This window comes from Triplophysa dalaica, chromosome 21, assembly GCF_015846415.1.
Source record: "Triplophysa dalaica isolate WHDGS20190420 chromosome 21, ASM1584641v1, whole genome shotgun sequence".
Taxonomy (NCBI): Eukaryota; Metazoa; Chordata; class Actinopteri; order Cypriniformes; family Nemacheilidae; genus Triplophysa; species Triplophysa dalaica.
Window position 1 is genome coordinate 1,246,729 of NC_079562.1, and position 22,615 is coordinate 1,269,343.

At 37.6% G+C, this 22,615-nt stretch overlaps 2 protein-coding genes across 3 annotated transcripts in view; both read right to left on the minus strand.

The window, feature by feature from the left end:
• sptbn1 (spectrin, beta, non-erythrocytic 1) overlaps positions 1–16,991 on the minus strand; it is a 62,040-nt gene extending 45,049 nt beyond the window's left edge. The window contains exon 1 of one of the 2 annotated variants that reach the window (XM_056734230.1): positions 16,833–16,991. The gene's annotated coding sequence lies outside the window, so the exon portion shown is untranslated. The remainder of the gene's footprint in view (positions 1–16,832) is intronic. The other variant, XM_056734231.1, reaches the window with a different exon arrangement.
• A 2,104-nt stretch (positions 16,992–19,095) lies between these two features.
• Positions 19,096–22,595, minus strand: LOC130410452 (uncharacterized). Its single transcript, XM_056735130.1, has 5 exons — positions 22,461–22,595; positions 22,125–22,347; positions 21,050–21,200; positions 20,900–20,973; positions 19,096–19,384 (listed from the first exon to the last, which is right to left on the minus strand). The coding sequence occupies exons 1-5, from the start codon at positions 22,529–22,531 to the stop codon at positions 19,274–19,276; spliced, it is 630 nt and encodes a 209-aa protein (XP_056591108.1). The 5' UTR covers positions 22,532–22,595; the 3' UTR covers positions 19,096–19,273.
• Between the last annotated feature and the right edge of the window lie 20 nt (positions 22,596–22,615).

Genomic DNA, 22,615 nt, shown 5'->3' on the forward strand with positions numbered 1-22,615 from the left:
GGAGGGAGGGGGCGGTTGGCCAAAGCAATATTTTTTGTGGCATGAAAAGTGAGATATTTGTCATTCAGATGCAGTGAACTACAGTAAAAAAATAATACGCAAGTATAGAACAAAAGTGTACTTCGTTACTTTCCGCTCTGATATAAATAATCCCCCAATCAGGGTATTTAGCCTATTATGTACTTTGCAAAAGTTTGGTTTAACGCTGCATGGAGAGACGTTTGACTTTAAAACTGCGCATCTTGTGCTGCACTGAGAGCAACTAATCAATAATGAAATTCGTTGACAACTATTTTCATTATCGATAATTATTGTACAGAATTGTTATCCGGTTTGCAATCTGTCAGTCATTGCATCCCCGCCCCCCTCGCGCCGTTTCAAACACTGGGTTAACGTTTTTAATGAAAGATTACAACTGCAAGTTAACAAAAAAATGAGGGATGTGCACGGATAAACAATTTATAATGAATACAGCAAGCGGTGTAAATCTATTAGATTGACAGTTTTAACTTCACGCCGCCTTTAAATGCAGACATTAAAGTAGGCCAAACCTCTTTAAAATCATGACAACAGATCAGCCGAGAGATGCAGAAACAGTGATGGCTGATGAAATTATTCTTAAGCGCCGTATTGATCGCGATGAATGTGTAATTTGATCAAGGATGTCTCCTACCTCTACAAGGACATTTCACGATAAAAACAAACACATAAACCTTGTTTTATGCATCTTGCATCTGCTTCTCGGACGTGAAGATGGTTATTGATCGATTTGTTTTTCTGTATATATATAAAAGCTTTCACAGCTTTTTAAAGGATGACTGGCATTGGCAGCGCTGATCGATTCAAAACAAACTAAAATGGACGCCACGAGTAGATATTGTGTGGATCAGCAGTAGACTCCTCATCATGATGGCCAAAGGCGTCTCTCTCGCCCTCTCTCTCTCTCTCTCTCCGTTTACCCCATCAAGAATTCTGCCCCCCATCCGCTAGAATGAAGAACAGCCTTCATTTATGTTTAGCCCGTCTCTCTCTCCCCATGATGTGGAAACAAACCCCTTTGAGGACACAGTATTGTCAATCCAGAAACTCCGGCCAAACTACTTTATGTAACGGTTCTCAGGGCATGAGAGGCGAGCGACTCCCGCTCCGTGAACCGAAAGATGTATAGTGATGGCAAACCAACTCCACACGCCTCGTCCATATAAAACAACACAAAACCAGCCATGACGGGCTGCACTTGTGACAGATTGTGTTTTACAGTCCTGACTGCAGCCAAAAATCATGGTGAGAGAACTGTAATGTCTGTGCCGGCGCTCTTATCACGTCCCATACGGATACAGCTGGAACGCATTGAATAGCCAATGAAATCACACCCGCCGAGAATATTTCTATAGTTTCATGTGGGCTACTCGCATGTGGCCGGAAGAATCTGACCGCCAGGAGGGGGCAGCGTTTCATAAAAACAGACACAAAGTGTTGTTTGTAAAAATCTCATGAGATTTGGGTGAACATCTGATAGATACAAAAAGGCATTCATGCACATTTACGTCACACTCAGATTGAGAATGCAAAACGGCAGAACGGTAACTGTGAAACAAAAATAACAAATTTATTTAAGTTTAGTATCTATTAAAGTTAATTGTATCATTTGCACAAACAAGTTAATCATTTTAGTTCTTTAACAGTTCACAAAACTATGGGTTATGGTTAGTTTGTCGTGATATGAAAATTTCATGACTGTCTGTTTGTCCAAACAATGGCGGAAGTGTTTGCAAACCTGTTTAAAAACTGACATGACTTATGATTCTCTGTTTAATGTGGATGGAGCAAATATGATTCACTTAAAGTTGATCATTATACTATATCATCTTTAACAATTCAATTCAATATATCAAAAGAATGAGAAGGAAGGATGTTTTATAGTCATAAAACAATTCACGACGAAAAAAAGAAATTTAAAAACTGTCATCCTTTACTCACGCTCATGTCATTTCATACCTGTACAAATTACTTTGTTTCCGATGAACATTCTGATTTGGTTGTGGATATCATCCCAGAACTGAGAATTGCTAACATTCTTCCAAATATCTTTCTCTGTGTTCATCGCAACAACAAAAATGTATACAGGTATAAAACAACCTGAGGGCCGGTAAATTAAGACAGATTTTTCATTTTTGGATGAACTGTCCCTTTGAAATACGATCTTTTTCTTTTCACATTGATGGAGAATATTCTCTCACTATTACAGTCGCTTCATCTCACTTCGTGGCAGCTCGGTCACAAACATGTGGCATCACCATGACAACCTGCGTCCCTGGGAAACGCAGTATCATCCAATAAGTGAAAGAGGTCCATTGTGTGGAAACCCATCAAACTGCGGCACAATGAGTGTTTTTCTCATTGTAGCATTAAAGCTGTCTGCTCCTTATTAATGTGTCTCAGTATAAAGAGACAGTAGGCGGGTCTCCTGAGATCTTACACGTTTCGTAACATCTCTTTGCTCTTCGTCTCATCCACCGTATGGAGAGATAAGGTGGATGTATACTTCACATTAACGTGCCTATAGAGATATACATTTTATACTAGATAAGAACCAAAAGCTTTCACATCAATAACCAAACACTATTATATTAGTCTCTGGTCTCACAAAATCCCCAAAATACTATGGCATAGTATGAGAAAACTGCAGTAAAATATCTAGCGTTTTTCAACCTCAACAGTTGATCAATTCCCTATAGTTATTACTACAGAATACCATAGTATACATTAAAGTGCAACCCACTACAGTTTACTATAGTAAATACCAAAGTATACAACATAATTTTCTATATAGAATTTAACCTTACTATATTGAACCTTACTATAGTAAATATGAAAGTATACAAAAATATTTACTACAGTTTATAATTTACAAAACTGTGTAGCATAACTTAAAGTGTGTGATTACTTTAATATACTACAGTGTAATACACTTTACTATAGTAAACTATATACTCTACACTAAAGAATGCTAATTTAAGTACACAATACTACCCTTTAGTAAAAGTTAATACTACAAACTATAATAATATACTGTAGCTGTTTGTTTAAATGATTGACGGCATGCATGTGCAACAGTAGCAGTCACGCTCAACTTGCCAATGGCCATTCAGTAACTATGGTATTCTGGCAGAAACTTCGGTTACCATGGTACATTTTTGCAAAGCAAAAAGCAGCCCAAGTCCAACATCGCATCAGAGAAGAGCAGAAAGCGCTTCACAGACACAGTTTGTAGAATTTCGATGCATATGCGTGGGACGGTATTGGCGTTCTGGTTCACAATGGGTTGCCAAGGTTACGGTGACACTCTGGCTCGCTGATGGAGGAGTGGGCCGAACCTTCATTTTTCTGAAGCCCTCCACCTCCTGCTGCAGCCCACGCAGAGCTCTCTATCTTTCACTCATACACAAACACACTCACACACACACTCACACACACACACTCACACACACACACACTTCCTCACCAGTCTCTGTCTATCTGTAAACACCCACACACTCGATCTGCAGCATCTCTCCCTCAAAACACACCAGGAGCCGAACGCCCTCCGCAGCCCAAGATAACACTACATTCCCATACCGCCAATCCGCTCGCTATGTGTGGCATGTAGCTCGGCACGAGTGAACTTAACATACTACAGACACATCGCTCAACGGCCAGCTGTGATTGTCCGGGTGTGTCTGGGTGATCTGACCGGACGGAATGTGTCTGAACGAGACCCTTCGGAAACACACACAAGTATATAATCAGGCCATGAGAAACACATACTGGAGCTATAATGTCACAGAGTTTCTTTCTCTGTAGATTCAAGGGTTGCTAAGTAACAATGTGATGAACGTAGACTGCTGAACAGAAAGCAACGACGGAAAATCTAAAGCGCATCTGGTTCCTCCGCCTGTGCTCATTACACCCGGAAGATTGTGAATATTAGAAGAAGATAACCTGGAGAAACTGGGTCTGGTCACCAGCCATGACCACAAGCAGATTCTGACAATGCCAAGATTTCACTAGTTCAGAATAAAACAGTGAAACTTTGTTCAATATTAATATAAATAACAAATGTAATGGGTTTTATTCATTATAGTTCATACTATAAAATAATACAACTAATATACAACCACAAACAGATCTGAACATACCAAGATTTCAGTTGTTAATACTAATAAAAGGGAAACTTTCCACAAATAATACAGGTTTCAATTGTAAGACCTGGACAGTTGTATGATATTTGCCTCCATTTCTACTTTCTAAGAAGTAATATCTAAGAGGACTGAGCAAAATCTCTGTTTGCTCTCAATTTAATGTCATTGATGTCGAAGAAATGTGTGATTTATCTTGTTATAGGCAGCACAATCCTTATTCACAATTATTAAATAAAACAAATAGAAGTCACAAATTAAGCAAACAGCACCTGCTTTAGGTATCTAAGAGCAGTATTTAACATTCAGAATATACGAAAGTTATCAAATATAATACGAAATCACCATCAATAAATATATATTATAAAAAATAAAATTAGGGAAAAAATGAATTTATAGGAGTACTATCACAGCACTGATATTATAAAAATGAGGTCTTTGAGTATGTTGACACGCCACATTCATGACACTGTACATGAGATGACACTGATGATGTTGATGTCTGTGTGATTCCATTATAAAGACATTACAGGCTTCCGATAAGAGCATTACTTCATTAGACACCCAATGATGTCAGAGCAGATCCTTCATAAATAAACATCTTGCATGTGCAAAATAACAATCCATCAGCCAAACATGTGACGTCAAAGCACGAGATGTGAAACACATGTGGACCGTTTCTGCCAACTGCAATAAAAGATGTTTGCAGGGAATCATGCCATCGGTTCACCAGCTAGAAAGGTTCCCACACGCCATGAAGATAAACTCGACCATAATGACTGATGAAATGACAGAAATAAACTTTGCAGAAGTCTATTGAGGCAAGGCAATGACAAGCTTCATAAAAACACTGAGAGGAAACAATCAGGACAAAGAGAAATAAGGACGAGTCCCTGAAGATCAGAAGCTGGCCGTCTGAACTACAATCTGTCAATAGTTAGAAAGTTCCCATGACTGGCATGGTTTATGGGTCACGCTTCCTTAAAAAACATCCACTGCAAAAAAAATGAAAAAAATCTCTAAACTGGAAAAGCTGAAATATATAGAATATATTTGTATTTACGGTAAGATTATAGGATACAAAGAAATATATATTAAATACTTTTCCCCAATATTTCTTGTAAATGTGGTGTGATGTTCTGTGACTGTATTTCCCAAATAAACTGTAAAAAACGAAATCTTAAAAAAAAAAAAATCTGTCAGCTGGAACGCAGAAATAAACTTCAAAATAACGGGTTTTCCCTGTAAAATGACACAGTCCCCCATTTTCTTTCCAATTTGCGGTCTTTCACTGTAATTGTACGGATTTTGATCATATTATTTTTTTATTCTACTTTGCAATTTTGTGTTTATGATTGTTAATGAATTGTGTGCAAAATGACAAGTGTAATTTACACAAAACGACATGCATTAGGGTATTTGGTGAATTCATCCCTTACATTTATATTATTTTCATGCACGCATGCATATCTGTAAACCATGATTCAAATTATGACCCATAAACTAACTTCTCAGACCAATAAAAATCCTTTCAGAGAGATATAAAGTTTTTGGTAATAAAAGAAAATGTGCACCTTGGACAGCGTTTTCAAACCAACATCTCAGTTTGGACGAAAAGCCAATTGGAGAGAAAAACAGGTACGTTTTAAATGTATTTGTGCCAATAAGATCTAAAACTTTTGTTAATAATAAAACAACAAATGTTTTTTTTCCCCATAGACCTCATAAATCTCATTTGATGACATGTGCGTATGATTAAACATAATTAATATAAATGAGAAAGGTTAATGGTTCAAACACCAACACACGTCAAATCCTCCTGACACACAGAGCTGTTTGCGTTTCACGTCTACAAATTATCTTGTATTATTCCCATAATTCTGTGTACAAAGGCACAAATCCCAAATATTTTATGATCTTATTATTATATTGATAAGTTCTTTGTGATATGAACGACAGAGACTTGAAAGCAAACGCATGCTGCTCGCATGATATACAACAAACAGATGTGAAGCGCTGAAATCCCCCCGTACATGATCCAGAGCGTAAAATAAGAGGAGTAACCCTGACTCACAGATTACACATTTAAACAAATACAGATGAAATCTAGCTGAGCAAGAACAGATTTTACCAATATGAAAGCAAACGACAAATGAGATCTCATCGACGTCTCAATTCTTACTTGACTTGTGTCTCCTGCTTTCCACATGTTCTCCTGATAAAGAGAGGTATCTCACCCACGTCTCCTCCTTCAGGAGCAACGTCTCAAACTGACCTCAGATCTGCCAAAATCAAGTCTCAATATAACCTCAAATATCTCTTTGTCATTAATGTTTGTCAACCACTTGGATCATTATTGTCTCTATACATCTGCAAAGAAATGTTTAGAAGCATTTAAAGTCAAAGTGAAACAAAAAAATGACGATTTTTAATTTTCATGAATTATCACAGTGTTTAAAGTAAATAGCATGTCAAATGTGGGTCATTTACTTTTTAAAATTTGTATACCCTCATAATCTTTAGTTAAAATCTGAAAATGCATTTCCTTCCTGTAATGACTATCCATCTTAAATGATGTATGTTAGACGGCTTGGGCGGAGCATTTGTTGGCTCCTCCCCTTCTACTGTCAGTCTGCTCCAAGCTTCATTTCAAAATTCAACAGCTGTTTATACACATCCAATCAATTCGGGGGAAAAAAAGCAAGTCACGCCCACAAATTTTCCTCCTTTGAAATTCCTTTTCACTCAGAAATGTGTCAAAATAAGGAAATGCAAAAACGGTTCATAGGGACTTTAAATAAAACTCTGTTACGTCTCTTAAGCAACCTCTCTAGTTTCCATTCACATTAATAAAAGTATTTAAAGAAATCATATACGTGTTACATCTTTGTATTAAGTTCATTACTGTAAGTCTCTGTAGCGTCTGCTTTATTGGACAACGGCAACATGAACGAGAGACAAACAATCCCAGCGCTCAAGTGTCTCCGGTCAGATCTCTGGAGATGTCATTAGCTCAGAATGTCACACACGCCAGAGAATGAGATCTATTATGACATCACTTCCTGAGGTCTGGAGACTCTGGAATGCATTTGCCAGGCTGTCCCCGACTTTTACAAAGACACAGTTGCTGATCGTAATGTCTGAAAAGAATAGACCAGCTCATTGTGACTTTGAACTAATCCAGAGTCCAACATTTCCCATCAAACTGAAAATAGCTGGAATTGGGCATCAACAGCCATAGTTCATGTTTCTGGGTTAATCTTGTGAACAAAATCAAATTTCAACCCAAAATCATTAGGAAAAATATCTCATTATCTTTTGTATAAATAATTATGAATCATTTCTTCATGAGAATTAAGCACAATTCTTTTTACCATAATGCATCTGTATTTTTACTAATTTTACGTTTTTTTCTAGACTCACATTACTGTGTATATCAGCAAAAAGTAAAATTATGTATTAATACATCAAGAATTTTGTATTTGTCTGCTTATAAGCAGTGTTGGGTTTAACTAGTCAACAAGTAATTAGTTACTGTAATTTAATAACTCTTCCCTTGAAAAAGTAAAGTAAGGGATTACTCTTATTATTTACTGTTGTGTAATTACAGTTACCTCCGATGTAATTTAACTAAGTGTTGTTATATATTCATCAGTGGAAATGACATCAAAACCCAAGAGTCGAACTTTAAAATCCGTGTTTTAAAGCAGAATTCTCACATTTGTATACTTTGGTCAGTTAATAGGAATAATTTAAGTAGTTATTTATCTGAATTAATTAATAAGCCATTTCACGTCTATGCTTGAATCAAATCTAATTACATTATTGAATATGTCATAAGTAACTGGTAATTAAATTCTTTTTCATAGTAACTTACCCAACACTTCTTATATCATTATATATTGAACACTATGTATTCTTCAATTTGTTTATTTTGAGGTAGATTAAGACATTCACTGGATAATGAAGATTTCATGTCTGATTTATTAGGGTCTGGCACTGGAATGTGGTAAAATGACAGACACTTACATCTGTATCAGTGTTCTGAAAGCTCATTGGCTAGTTTGAAGTACGGAAATATTCCAGAGCCCCCTGAAACCCGTTAGCGGCCGGGGGTCCGCTGATAAACAGATTCCAGGGAGATGAATGTGATACGTGCTGTTAACAAACAGCAGAGCCCTACAACAGCTCGAATCCACCAAACCATGAGTGAAGTCTATTAGACATGTTTGAAGTCAACATGAAGCGTTCACAAACCTGTGTGTGATCCTATAAGATAGAAAAATCTTAATTATTAATATCCTACTTATTTCTTCAAGACATCAAAGAGAGAAAATGGAGAACAATTGGAAACTTGAGTTCAAATCTCATTTGTGTCTCAGATCTCTCTCCGGAGAAAAAGAGTCAAAAATGTCAGAAATGTCTCTGTTGGAGAAGAGATGTCACCTCAACAAGTCGCTCTTTTTATAAATCCATTTTAAGAGAAACATCGCAGACCAAGTTAAGATTTAACTAAATGAAAAATTCTCTGCAGTATTCACAGTATGAGCCGGCTTCGGCCAGTTTTGAACATCTGCAGCCTACGGCACATCTTGGAGAGTTGATCTCTGCCAAACCAAAATCTCGTAAAGACCAACTAAGGTTTTTAAAAGCACCACAATCGTGCTTTCTTTCAGGCCCATGAATCTCTCATTAACACACACCAGTGTTTCCAACCTCGCTTTCAAAGACAGTAAAAACATTATGAGATTAAAACAGTTCCCGAGTTCCACGTCTGGACAAAAAATTTCAAACATCTAAACGTTTACAGTAACAGGGTCACATTTAAGGGCAAGTGTTAAGATTTGAAGTGAAGCGCTTGTACCTGACCAGACACCTCCACACGGTCCCCTCAAAACATCAACACTGTTTTTCATTGAGTATTCAACAGCAGCAGTGAGGACCGGTGAATAATTCTATTTTATAAAATAATTCACGCATCTTTCATTTTATATTGCCTGCAAAATCATCACAAACGTGTGAATATGTGAATTGATGCCAAGCCTCTATTTAATGGTACATTTTCAAGTTGTCTCCGTGTGTTCTGCGTGTCTCACCACACCCCGCCTCTGGCAGTGAGACAGCTGTAATTGATCACATCCCATGTGATGGAGGTTAGTGTGTGTGCGTGCGTGTGCTCGTGTGTGTGTGTGTAGATCTGGTTATCATTATACTCCTACGCACGCGTTCACTGCATCTCCCAACTGTGTGCTTCAACATATCCAACTCAAATCTGTTTTTACACATACTCGCTATTTTACATCTCTTTCATCCCTGTAGACCTTCAAAACCCTGTGAACCAGAAGTTGCAATCGTTTTTACCTCTCTTTTCTGATGCATTGCAGTGAAATGGAATTTAGAATTACAACGAATAGAGGGCGGGGTTTGTGTTTTACACTGCAAATTGATTGGATGTAAAAAATAGGGCGTTGTATTATGAAATGGAATTGGCAGCTGACTGACAGTTTGAGGGAAGTAGTTAACGGATGCTCCTCCCAAATCGGAGATAGATAGCCACTAGAGGGCGGTAGAGACGTAAGGATTCATCATTAGCCAGTTGAAAATCGATTATAGTATGTGACCATTCAAGCCGGTTGAGATGTTATTTGACTGGCAGTACTTGTTTTGAACAGCAGGGGCCACTGTGTTTACAGCAAACTTGAAAAACCTGAATTTGATGATATTTTTTTTTTGGAACTATCTTTTATCTATTTTTTAACAATTATTTAAAAAAAAACAGTCAAAAATATTTCAAATAACTAAATACAATAAATGAAAGAAAGAAAAATAACAATAACAATAAAAAGAATATAACAGATTGATGTAAATAAATAAGCACCTAACAAAAAGCTGATATTTGTTAAACAAAAAAATTCAAGAAAAGCACAGACAAAGTCTTAGTTTGTTTATTTTAAAGAAACTTTTGTTTTATTCATTTTTTGTTTGATTTGAAATATGTTTTTAAATTGCAGTTTAGTTTTGTTTTTTGACATAAAATATATTTTTATTTGACAAAGAAATGTGCAGCGTTTGAGAAATAATAAAAGCAAAGTTGTTCATTTCTAATTTGTAATTTGTCATAACTAAATTCTAAATCAATCGTATCGTAAGATCAGTATCATGAATCGCATCGCGAGCTGAGTGAATCTTTACATCCCTCCCTATATGCACTGTATAAACACTGCAATATTTCATGAAACAAGACGCAGAAAGTCACAAGATATTGAAGAGATTTGTGATTTCTCTCTTATCCATTGGAATCATCACACTAGAAAACAGCAACAGAGAAATCGCCCAACAACACAGCAAACAGACAAGACTTATCAACAACACAATGCTCATGAGAGAAACTGGGATGAATGGATGAGCACTTCCTGTTTCTGTCATGCGAGGGGACGATGGTAAAAGCATGAGACAAATGGAACGGGGTCAGAGAGTGGGGGCGCTCAAATGACCTCATCTTTCCAAAGCCATGTTAAAATGATTTAATTGTGACAGATGTGAAGCTACATGGAAGAATAACTGCTAGGATATTATAAAGGGGCCAGGCCAAAGATATTTACATAATTATCATTGCAATACGGCACTTATCCCCCTAAATTCTCATTAAGATGCAAGTCATCTGACTACGATTTACTTTTTTCTATAATAAGCATGACATAGAGGAGGAGCAGTCTGATAAGAAGGGGCCAGATGAGATTCGAATCTTGCTCCTATAAATAGTCTTCATTATCTCCATAAACTGAAAGACTTTTTAAAAATGCAAAAGACTCAAGAAATAGGCCTTTTATAAGTCTGCACCTGTTCATCTTGACGCTGGTTATGTCACCGAGTTGAGATCATCCAGAAGAGCTCGAGCGCTCCAGGGCGGAGCTGCAATGTGTGCTGGGATTGAGCCAACGGTGAGAGAACGAAGAGAAGAGATGAAGAAGAGACATCACACATGGCTCACATCTGCTGAGATGACGTGACAAAGCCAAATCTACTAAAGATGACGCACAGGAAGGGAGTTCATCTTTCCCTGAAGAATCACAACAACTCAGATACCAGACAATCATACAGACTTGAGTCGGAAACACCACATTTTCTTTAATAAATATAAAAAATTCCAAATCAAATACAGCCAACAACGATCACATCCAACATTATGTATAGGGATGTAAACATTCACTAAGCACATGATGCGATTCACATTTCTGATCTCACGATGCGATTTAATCACAATTATTTAACAGAATATGTTGAGGAAAATTTCAATCAAACGAACAACTGCCTATTTATTATTTCTCTAATGCTACACAATTCTTCGAAAAACAAAAACATATTTATTTCACATAACAAAACTAATATAAATTCAAATAAAATAAATAATACAAAGTCTCTTTAATATAAACAAACTTTGTCTGCTCTTTTCCTAACTTGTACTTTTTTAAGAAATATCAGCATATCCACGTTTACCAAGTTTGCAGAAAAACATGTACTGCGATTTTAAAGCGTCGACTTGAATCGCCACATATTATAATCGATTTTCAACCAGCTCACGGTGAATCGTTACAGTGCTCGTGTCACCTGAAGCTTTCCAAGATCTTTCCAGCACTAATCTAACCTGAACACACCTAAAAGCGCATTTTAACATCACCGACATCAAATTATCTGCTAACGTTAGTTTCTGCCACATTAACATTTCAGTACCGAGTAGATCTATGATATATGGATTATGACAGAGCCCGTGCTAATGTCTTCGCTCTAAATTAAGAACACGTCGTCCTGTAGAAGCGGAGGCTCAGGATTTGTATTGGGATAAGGTGCATGTCAGGGTCACGGTCAACACCGCATCACAGCTGTTCATCAGGGGATCCAGTGAATCATGGAAAAACAGAGGATGGATCAATAATTGGATACAAGCCTGAAAGTAAACTGAAACATGAAGCTGGAATCTGCCCGGGACAAACCAACAAAATGAGCTTCAGATGGATAATCTAACAAAGAAATGACCATAAATGATTTCCTTGACAACTACTTCAAATCTGTTTTTAAATAGTGATTTTCTTACAAATCAGACATGAATGAGATAGTATTATAAAGAGAAATTCTATTTCATATATTAAACAGTAATGAGCAAAGCATATTCATTTCAATGCGTTTTTATTGACTTTGTAATGACTTTTCCAAGCCTCAGTTATTAATTTACTTACAAATTTAATTCCACAACATTTTCAAGTTTCCATTAAATGATAAAAGATCTTTTGCTTTCGTCTGAAATAGATTTACTTCCATAAAGTATCTCAGAAAGTATCTAAAAACGTGCTAAAATCTGAAATCAATATATCTCAATATAAATGTACTGTTAAGTGTGTTGACAAAATGTTCATACGCTCTCTGCTTGATAAGTCTCTTTGGATAAAAGCGTCCGCCAAATGAATAAATGTACATCTAAATGCTAACATTGATCGCAGACACTTACAAAAGCACTATCCACACGAGGACATAAGCTTATCATTTTTGGGAGAACCATTGCTTTCAAGACACTGGAAATCCAAAAGAAGGTGAAGTAAATAAAGACGTTTCACCAAACTTACAAAAATATGCTGGCGGTGCACATTAATGTTCTTTGAAAGCCACTTTTGAGATGTTGATGATTCACAATCCTCTCTTGATTCACATCAGCCAGTCGCCTCAGAGAGTGAAAGTATCACATAACCAACGAGAAGATGAGAAACTAGAGAGGAGAAACCTCACCCTGTCCCACAGGATTCAACTCATTTCCTCAAACTGGATCTCTGCTGCTCTGAGCCCACAGGCCTTCATCCGGCCGGGACCACACCAACAAACAACAGTCACACACCAAAATAAAAATATAATAAGTATTCGACTGAAGCAAACTCAGAAGCAACGCAGAAAAGTTGAGAAATGTAATCAAATGAAGAAGTGATCTAAGCCCGTACAGAATGTTCCGACACGCCTTTGTCAAACCGGGCGTGTTAAAAACTATCCTGATGACAAAATGAAAATAATAACCATGTGTCTGGTTAAGACACATGAAGACTGATGGCGACCTTGCAGCATTCGCCGTCAATTTCAGACACTGAACTGAAAATTGCATTAATTCCATTGTTGTCTCAAGTGACTCAAACCAGTTCCCATCGAAGCATGGGCCAGAATAATGGCTTCCAGTTGCTGTCTGCGTCGCGTTGTACGCTCCCAGACCCAAAAATAAGAGCGCAAATTAAATTCCAGACCGCTCGAGAACCGGCAGCTGTAGAAACAGTAAGGATGTGGGTCTATGTGATGGGAGGAGCTTCGGGCATGCACGCGTGTGTCCATGACACGCCTTAAAACTACAATAGAAGAAAAAACATACAAGCTTCCCATCTGAGTGATGTCCCAGGTGTCAAATATTGTTTCAAACTTCCAATATTAAAGTTGGAATCGACTTAATGAATACAAGTCCTCACGTTGTATTTTATACTCCACACACACACAAACATCCATTCAGTCATTCTGGGGAGCATGTGTCCCCCCACCTGTTGCTCACTGTCATGACAGCTGGACCCCACAGCCCTCAAATGTCCAGTTTGTCCTCCCCTTCTTAACACGCAGATTGTATGATGATAAACACGGAGCCCCCCCAAGCACCTGTCCTACTGTAAGACAGTCTGTGCTGTGAAATGACAACAGGTATCTTGTTTATAAGAGGCAGAGATATTGTGTCTCTTCACGCTCGACAGCCTGCCAGTAATTTTTGGACAGAAAAGAGGTTCACATAATGGAAATATTGACGCAAGCGTGTTATCAATTTCAGCCCTACTCTTGGCCGCCATTAAACTCACAAAACTGCAGAAAACACCCACATCATACCCAATGATAAGTCAAAGATGGAAAAGCACAACTGTGGAGTTAAATTAACCCAACCACTGGTTTATATTCCAACAAACAATGGGATTAAACCACCCAGAATTTTGGGATGAAACAACCCAGCATAGGTTTATTTATAACCCAACGGTTGGGTTTGTTTACTTTTGTGTCATCACTGGGTTGAAATAACCCAACATTTTTTAGAAAGCATGTGACCTCTGCATCGTTTACAAGCACTTTGACCCAGAATGCACAGAACAAAAAACATCTCCACTCTTTACTGACATAATTGTTATATTTCTGCTCCAAAGGTGGCGCATATAAAACGAATGCTTGTGCACTTTTTATTGAGAAAACTGAGTATCAAAGTTCAAAATGCCACAAAAACAGGCTGAACCGAACAAACAATTCAATAAAAATACACTCGGTCACAAGCCAACTGCAACGAGAATCCAAATCAAAACACAAATGCATGTTCTAGACAAAAGCAGTTGACAGTAATACCTACTATAGTGCTTCTCCTGGCATCGCTGGGTATAACAAACATAAATGTGTTGGGTTATGAATTCCATGCTTGTTAAGCTTGAGCATCTCAGGTTTTGTAGTCTCCCAAAGCATCTTCAGTCCATATTGCTATGATATAGTCCCTTTCTGTTCAGCAAATGGGTCTGTGCATAAAGCTGATGCATCAAGGGAAAAAACTAATGCAGAGAGTGCATTCTCTGTGCCAGGCTCTTGAATGCCACTAGACTCGGAAAACCTGCCAAGACCTCTAAAAGCCCCAACAGAAGTGAAGCTTTTACTAATAACCCTGTCTGGATCATGAGTCAGATCTTGATAAAATACTTGTTTTAAAAAGTCATGAATAAATATTAATTAGAGCACTAAGACTCCCAATCACAAAGACACAGTCGGGTGTTGACAAATGCATCCAGTGAGACACTATTTCACACTGATGTGGAGACCGTTCCTATTTGAATGGCAATGAGAAATAGTTGAATAGCAAATCAGAGTTTATGATGTGCCCTCTGTAGGTTAAATATATCTGGCAGGTGTGGCTCGGGAGGAAAAACGCATCAAGTTTCTGAGCACAATCGCCTCCGGATGCCCGGGCCCTTGCTGTAGTTTAAAAACCATCTGGAGCTGCTGTAGATGTAGGTGATTCACGAGTTAGAGGTCTTCTTTCGCACCTCCAAATCCCCCTGCACCCCCCACCGTTAAAGCAAAGCAATAACCTGCTGTCAGAACACACAATGCTCTCTGTGGGAATGTTGTCGGGGGTTACGGGATCACTATGGGGACTGAGTGCATGCCACGCTGCTATCAACCAAATATTTCAAATGAATCACTTCAGTGTAGGTCTCACTTTAGAAAGTCACAATAGATTAAATCATCTGCTAAATGCTTGTGTGGAAATGTTTATTGCCACACAAAAAACATTCAGGGAATTCAATACATAAACTATGCAAGACAGCCAACTTGGCCTTCTATTGACAGTGCGACAAATGCACCAAAAGCGATTTTGCAAACACAATTTGTAACTTCTTAATCACAAAACTAAGCACCATTATTACATGTGCTTATATCCAAAGCATAAAGAAATCAAACCCACGACTCCATGTACAGTGATGATGTGTCATGATATCATAAAGGGGCCATGTTATCATACAGACAGACCTATGGCGTCAGATTATTCCATCACAGAGAACGCACATACAGGTGAAGTATCATGACGTCATACGGAAATGAGATGCGTGGGTTTATGGCCTCATAAAGATCTGCGATGCGTGGGATTATGACACGAGGGCCCAATGTTTTGCTGCACCAGAATTCAGTTCAACGCTAGCTGCGTAACTGCAACAGTCGAGCGCAAAGTCATGTCGACAAACCGATTTATGATCAACGAAAAGAAAGGTCGTATCCGTGGCGCGGCATGACAATAAACGCTCTTTAAATTGACAAAACAAACTCTTGGAATATCATAATAATACACAGCTGGTTTACTCTACATAGAGACTGCATCTGACACGCAGAATATGTGCGAAACTCATTTATTGTCATTGACAAACAGACGCTAAACGCGTCCAGACGACGCGACGCCTGAAGTGCAAAAACGCCAATCTGTGAGAACGATTAAATCCCGCTGCGTTTCTGTCCTGCAACAATGTAACGCGTGGAACTGTGATTTCTCTCTGAGGTGCCGCGTCTGCTGCTGCAGTGGCACCACATCAAGACCCATTGAGGTCACTTACGGTTACATACAAGATTGGCCTATTTATAACCGACACAATATGACAACTGCAGCACAAAACGAGCACGATCAAACTCGTTTTAACGGTTTATGAAAACCAGGCAGTGCAAAAGCCCGTTTGCGCTTTAGCTAATCCACAACTCCAGCCTCCGAGTCCGACCACGCCTGTTTGCATCCATATTCTACTGTACCGTTATTCCACATCACAAGCCCGCTGCTGATCGTAAACAACATCAAAACACAATCCACACGAATTCGGTTTTATCCATAAACTGATCAACAAATACCTCCAGGCCTCCAAAACCAGATCCGCGCACACTGCACCTGGATTTGGCGATGTGAATAGTTACATTGACGCAAACTCCTCATGTGGGCTCCATCGCCGCCCACGTATTTCATGGCAAAACATGATCTACATCGAAGTCAAATACGACCGAAACGGGTTCTTTCGGCTCATTTTCTGCCAGTAAAAACAATAAAGGTGAAATAAAAGGCGTTTCTGCACTTACCGATTAAAGAATGCGTGTTGAACTTCACCGCGTTCGGAGTCCGCAGCGCGCAATGAGCGAGAGGCTGGACGAGACGATCTGCGCTGGGAGTGACCGATGCGCACTGCCTCCCTCCCCGTCACTGCTGCACTGAGATGCGGGGCGGGGATTTTCTCAACCTACTATGGAGTGTGAAGGGCTGGGCCGCCCTCAGCATAGTATATTGCAGTTCTGTTATTCAGGAGATCCCTCAAAGCGCGTTCCCGATGCAGTTCGTTTGATTAATTTAACCGACTTAAAACAATTCGATTCAGTGAATCGTTCGAGCCCAAACTCAAAAACATAAAATTAAGTTAATGCGGTTGTGTTGGTGATCTTCGGTGTAAATCCGGGTTTAATTTTTATAAAATACTGTCGGCCTGCGGTTTGAATGACGTTTGTCAATCGTTGTTTGGTTCGACGAGGCCTCGTTCATTAAACAAGTTGATTCGTTTGCTTGGTTTTGAAGGACCGGCTCGAACCGGTTCGATTCAGTGATCTGTTCGAGACTTTACTCGTTACGTTCTTTGTTGTTGTTGTCAGATAGAAACATATTTGGTAAGATTAACATTGATTAATATGTTTTCGGCAGTGTTATACTGGTCGAATTTAAAAGAATGTAGTGTTTAGTCGGACAGCATCTTATTTTTTGCAAACGATGCGCGACTCGTTCAATCTGAGTCCTTTAAAAACAAATCGGCTCAATAAACGATTCATTCGCCGACATCCGGTTTAACTTCCAGCATTTCCGGTTACATGATTTGCTATTTACCGTTGCCTACATTTCCACATCTCCTTAAATTTATATTTTAATAGATTTAGGTTTTTTGTGTAATTACGTAGATATAAAATGTTGAAAAGTCTGTATATGTTTATTTGTATTTAATTATTTATTGAATTTATTTGATTAAGATATGTTGTATTTGTTTATTGGTTGTATTATGTATATAACACACACACACACACACATATATATTACACACAAACAACCACACACATATTTTTTTAATGCACGACATGGAGGCAAAGAACCACCCGACGCAAAGCGGAGTGCATTTAAATCCTTTAATGCACGGCTAGCCATAGACTATCCTGCCTAAACCATGATTATTTGCCAAGTTAAGTCTTTTATTGTTGTTTACAGTGTCATTTTAGATCAAACAGGTGAATATGACTATTTTGTCTGTTAATTTTAAATGTAGTCAAACTGACTGGAGCGACCTGTGCATTAAAGGATTTTAATGGACACCTTCCAGCCAATCAGAATCCAGTATTCAAACAGACAATGGTATAAATATATATCACACACACACATTATATATTAATATATATCACACGCACATATATATGAAAATGAAAATCAAATGAAAATCAAATATATATATATATATATACTTGATTTTCATTTATTCATATATGAAATATATTATGTATGTACCGTGAGTTGTTTTTAATTTGTTATCATTCTCTTTCCATTCAAATCACAGTAAAGTGCCATATTTTGCATGAAATTTCCTACATTAATAAAGTAGACTTAAAGCCTTGCCTTATGTCTGTGACATATTCATTTTTAATAAGGTAAATATGTCACTTGAACTAAAAGGTAGCAGAATATAGCTCACTGCATTCATGTAACCCCAACACAGAATGTACTCATGCAGTTATGACAATGACTAAAATTACTGGTCACTGGTAATATAAATCATGAGTCATTAGATAAACGTTGTAAAAAGATTAAAAACAACAAACTGCCGATCTTGTAATAAACTGAACGCAAAGGTTTAAAACCTGACCTCAACAAATGAGACCTGACCCAAGTCTTAAGGATATTCAAATAAGAATAAAGCAATGTTTGGTCCAGATACTCACAGCACTTTGACTGTGTGTTTACATCAGCACATATTCTCCCCCATCAAACGAAGAGCAAACAGCATTATACACGTGACTTCAACCCCCATTCATAATTCATAAAGAAAGACTTTCATGAAGAACCGGAATGGGCTCGCTGTTGTCTGGGTCTGGTGATTGTCTCAGGATCACAGGTGCATCCATACGTGTTTTTTTAACATGATCATGTGATGTTACTTTTGGAATAATCTCAGCACAGTTTTACCATGAGTTACCCATGAAACATATATTTGTATTTTCCCTTTAAGACTTCGATGGAAACTGCCTCTGAACATGAAATGACAAACATATCAAGAATAAACATTATTGTGAAATGGGGTTCATGTGTTCAAGCAGAGATTTTGCAGCTTAGATTTATTGTTTCATTTACTGTGGAGGAAGTTTTGGTTTTTCCACCAACAGTGATGGAGATTCTGGACATGTTAAGGATCGGATTCCCGTCGGTCTGTGGGAGCGTCTATCTCTGGGGTGTTTCTGGACGCAGGGCCTCTCATCTCTCTCACATCTGTTCTCTCTCACTTCAGCTGGTTAGCCGTCCCTGCCGAGGGCGATGGTGGACCGGCTGCTCTCTGGAATGTACCGGGCCCCCCCGCCTCCCTGACTCCCCACACGAACGCCCTGTCACGCTGAGAGAGAGAGAGAGAGAGAGAGATTTATAGGAGTAATTCACTCAAGAAATAAAGTAGCATCTTATAGTTTTCCATCTAAGTGTTTATATTCTAGCCAGCACATTTTTTTCCAGGAAAGGAGTGGACTGATGCACAAACTTCTTCAGTTTGTTTCTTATAACAAAAATCTTTGATTTAAAACAGTGCAAATCCAGATCATGTAGTTAATAATAGTGAAAGTTCTCTATTCCATTATTACCACAAAGTTTGGACGCAATACAATGAAAGGCAATGAACGCTGTAGCTGTCCAGAAGCTAAATACATGAATTTGATAAATTACAAAAAACACAGTTACACACTAGACTTCAAGTCTTCTAAAGTACAGAGATGTTTAAGCTTACAACAAGTGTTGGGTGTTACTAACTGAGAAATAATGTAATTACTTTTCCATTGATAAAGTAAAGTAAGGGATTACTCTTATTTTTTCTGTAATTTAATTGCGGTTACTTCTTATGTTATTAAACTAAATACTTTGTGTAATATATGTGTGCGCAATAGTGGAATAAACATTGAAATAAAAAATTCTAACATGCTTTAATGTAGTTTAATATTATTTATTTGAATGAACTAAAAAAGCTGTTTCATATCTATCCTTGAATCTCTAAACTAATCAAAGTTGATGTAGGATTTAGAAAATAATGAGTAATGAAATACTGTTTTGAATATGTCATAAGTAATTAGTAATCAGTTACTTTTTTAGAGTAACTTGCCCAACACTGACTACAAGTTTAAGTTTTCGTTGTACGACAAACATTCTTTGGGTTTCCACATGCACCAGAAAGAAAATCACATGTTTGAAAATCAACTAATACATTTTCATTGCTTGTTAAAGCTTTTTTTGCATGCAGCTGTATAGGTTGATCTCACAGCTGGAGGTCGGTCAGGAGTCGCGGTGAGGAGAGAAGAGAGCTGCGGAAATCTCTGAAGGTTATGACAAACACCAGATGTGCTGTCCTGACATTCTCTATACTACAATCCTTCGCTCTTGTTATGAGAGTGTACTGCGTGAAGTCATTCCATATCCCAATGAAACTCAAACATGACGTCTGTATTTCAGTGCTGTTCGTTTTTGAGAGGATGTTGGATGTCTGTTCCCTACCAATACTCTTCAGTCTATCATGAAACATCAGAAGTGTTACAATCATGCACCCGCTTTTTACTTTAATACCTCAGAGTTGATTCATAATGTCTTAAAAATGTATAGTTTCAAAAAGTGCTCAGACAAGCACACAATGCATGTTAGACACGCCTCGAGTACTCGAGTACAAACCCATAAGAGCCACATGTGGTGTGTGAATGTTCAGATGGGTTTCCTCTGAGGTCCTGTAGAGTAAATAAGGTGTGTCGACACGGACACATGGAGCTTTCCAGCAAAAGATCAAACAAAGGTCGACATATCCCACAATCCTTTTGCAGAGTGTTGTTTAAAAAGAGACACAATGGGACAAATGTGAGACAAAGTCTTAATGTACCGTGGTCGGGTCGGTCATGTGTCTTCCAGAATGAAGAGGACTGTCTGGTTGATCAATGAAACTTATCGTTGGAACTGCAACAACAATAAATAAATAAGCACATTTCTAAAGAAAAGAAATGATATTAAACCAAATACACACAGAACTCACTAATTCCTAAAGCTGGGGGTCTGTTTGATTCTCGTAATCTGATGACCGGAACGTCTTTAACAGGCTGGAAATCACATCTCTGAGTTGTGGCTTTACTGTAAGGAGCTTTGCCGGGAACATCTTGATTAGTTAAGCCTGACCACCAGTTAAACTGAAAATAAAGAGGAAAAAAGGTTATTAAAATGGGTTATTATAAGAAATGGGTAAATTACATTATATAAGATATATATGTATGCATGAAACATGGTTAATGCCCCCCAACAGCTCATTCATAATTATATCTAAATGTGTTTATACATATATTAAAGTTTGGCTATGTTCACCTTTTAGAAATATGAATTGCGCTCTATTATCATAAAATAAAATAAACAGCTATATTAACTTAATAAAATCTTTTTATTTGTATATATTTGTATTATATTTGTATTATATATGTGTATATATTTATATTTGTATTGTGTATTTTTTCAGCAGGGCATATAATAAATTGATAAAAAAATTCCAACAATTAATTTCTCTAAAATGTACATCAATTATTTAAGTTTATTTAATTAAAAGAAATAAGTATTTAATTAACAAATTAGATTTTTAATATACGGTTATTTTGGTGAATTCTAGTAGAAATATTCGATTTGCTCAACTTCATTGATTTCACAACATTCAAATTTACAAAAAAAGTTTAGTGTAAATTGTTTCATTGTTTTGTTTCATTATGTATTTTCAGAATTCAATAAAAAGTGTTTAAAGCCCTATAAAACAACTATGAAAACCCTGTGACAACCTGCGCCGGTGTTCTTGTTTCAGAATATGCATAACAGTACATTTACATTACATTAAATCATTAGGCAGATGCTTTTATCCAAAATAGAGTAAACAATGGAAGCAATATGAACAACATAAGGACAACAAAAAAGCATAAGTGTAATAAAACTGGCCTCACAAAGTCTATACCACAGTATACAGAGCTAAGTATTTGATTTATTTATATAAAGAGGAGAAAAGAAATAAAACTGATCGTCCAGGTCCTGACAGAGGAGATGCTTCATTAATATGATCATATTAAGAATATTTCCACCTGTTCTGCCATAGTGTGTCTTGTCTCCATGTGAGCGACGGGTTCATTGAGGAATCTGACGTTTGTTCTGATGAATTTGGCATTTACAGGATGTGGGATGTTGTGACTCTTTAACATCTCATTCTCTTGTGGGTCTCTCACAAGATATTTATGGTTCTGATAGACATCGGTTGGATCAAGACGCTCCGGTAACGTTTCATCAAATATCCGGAAGGTGTTTGAGCTGGAGAACAGAATGTATAAGAGTTAATGTTTAAAGGTTAAAAAGTGGGTCATTTCCAGGAAAGAAAGACAACATTTGCTAAAGAAACTGAATAACAGTCATACATTACTTACTGGAAGGACTCCAAAACCTTCTTTTTTCGAGGGAGACATATTTCTGCTCGCTGGTGCAATTCCTTTTCCATGAAATGAGGAATAAAAGTGTTTCTCTGCTGTTTGAGATGGTGGTGTTTTTAGAGGTTGCCTAGCAACTGTAACAATAAGACATC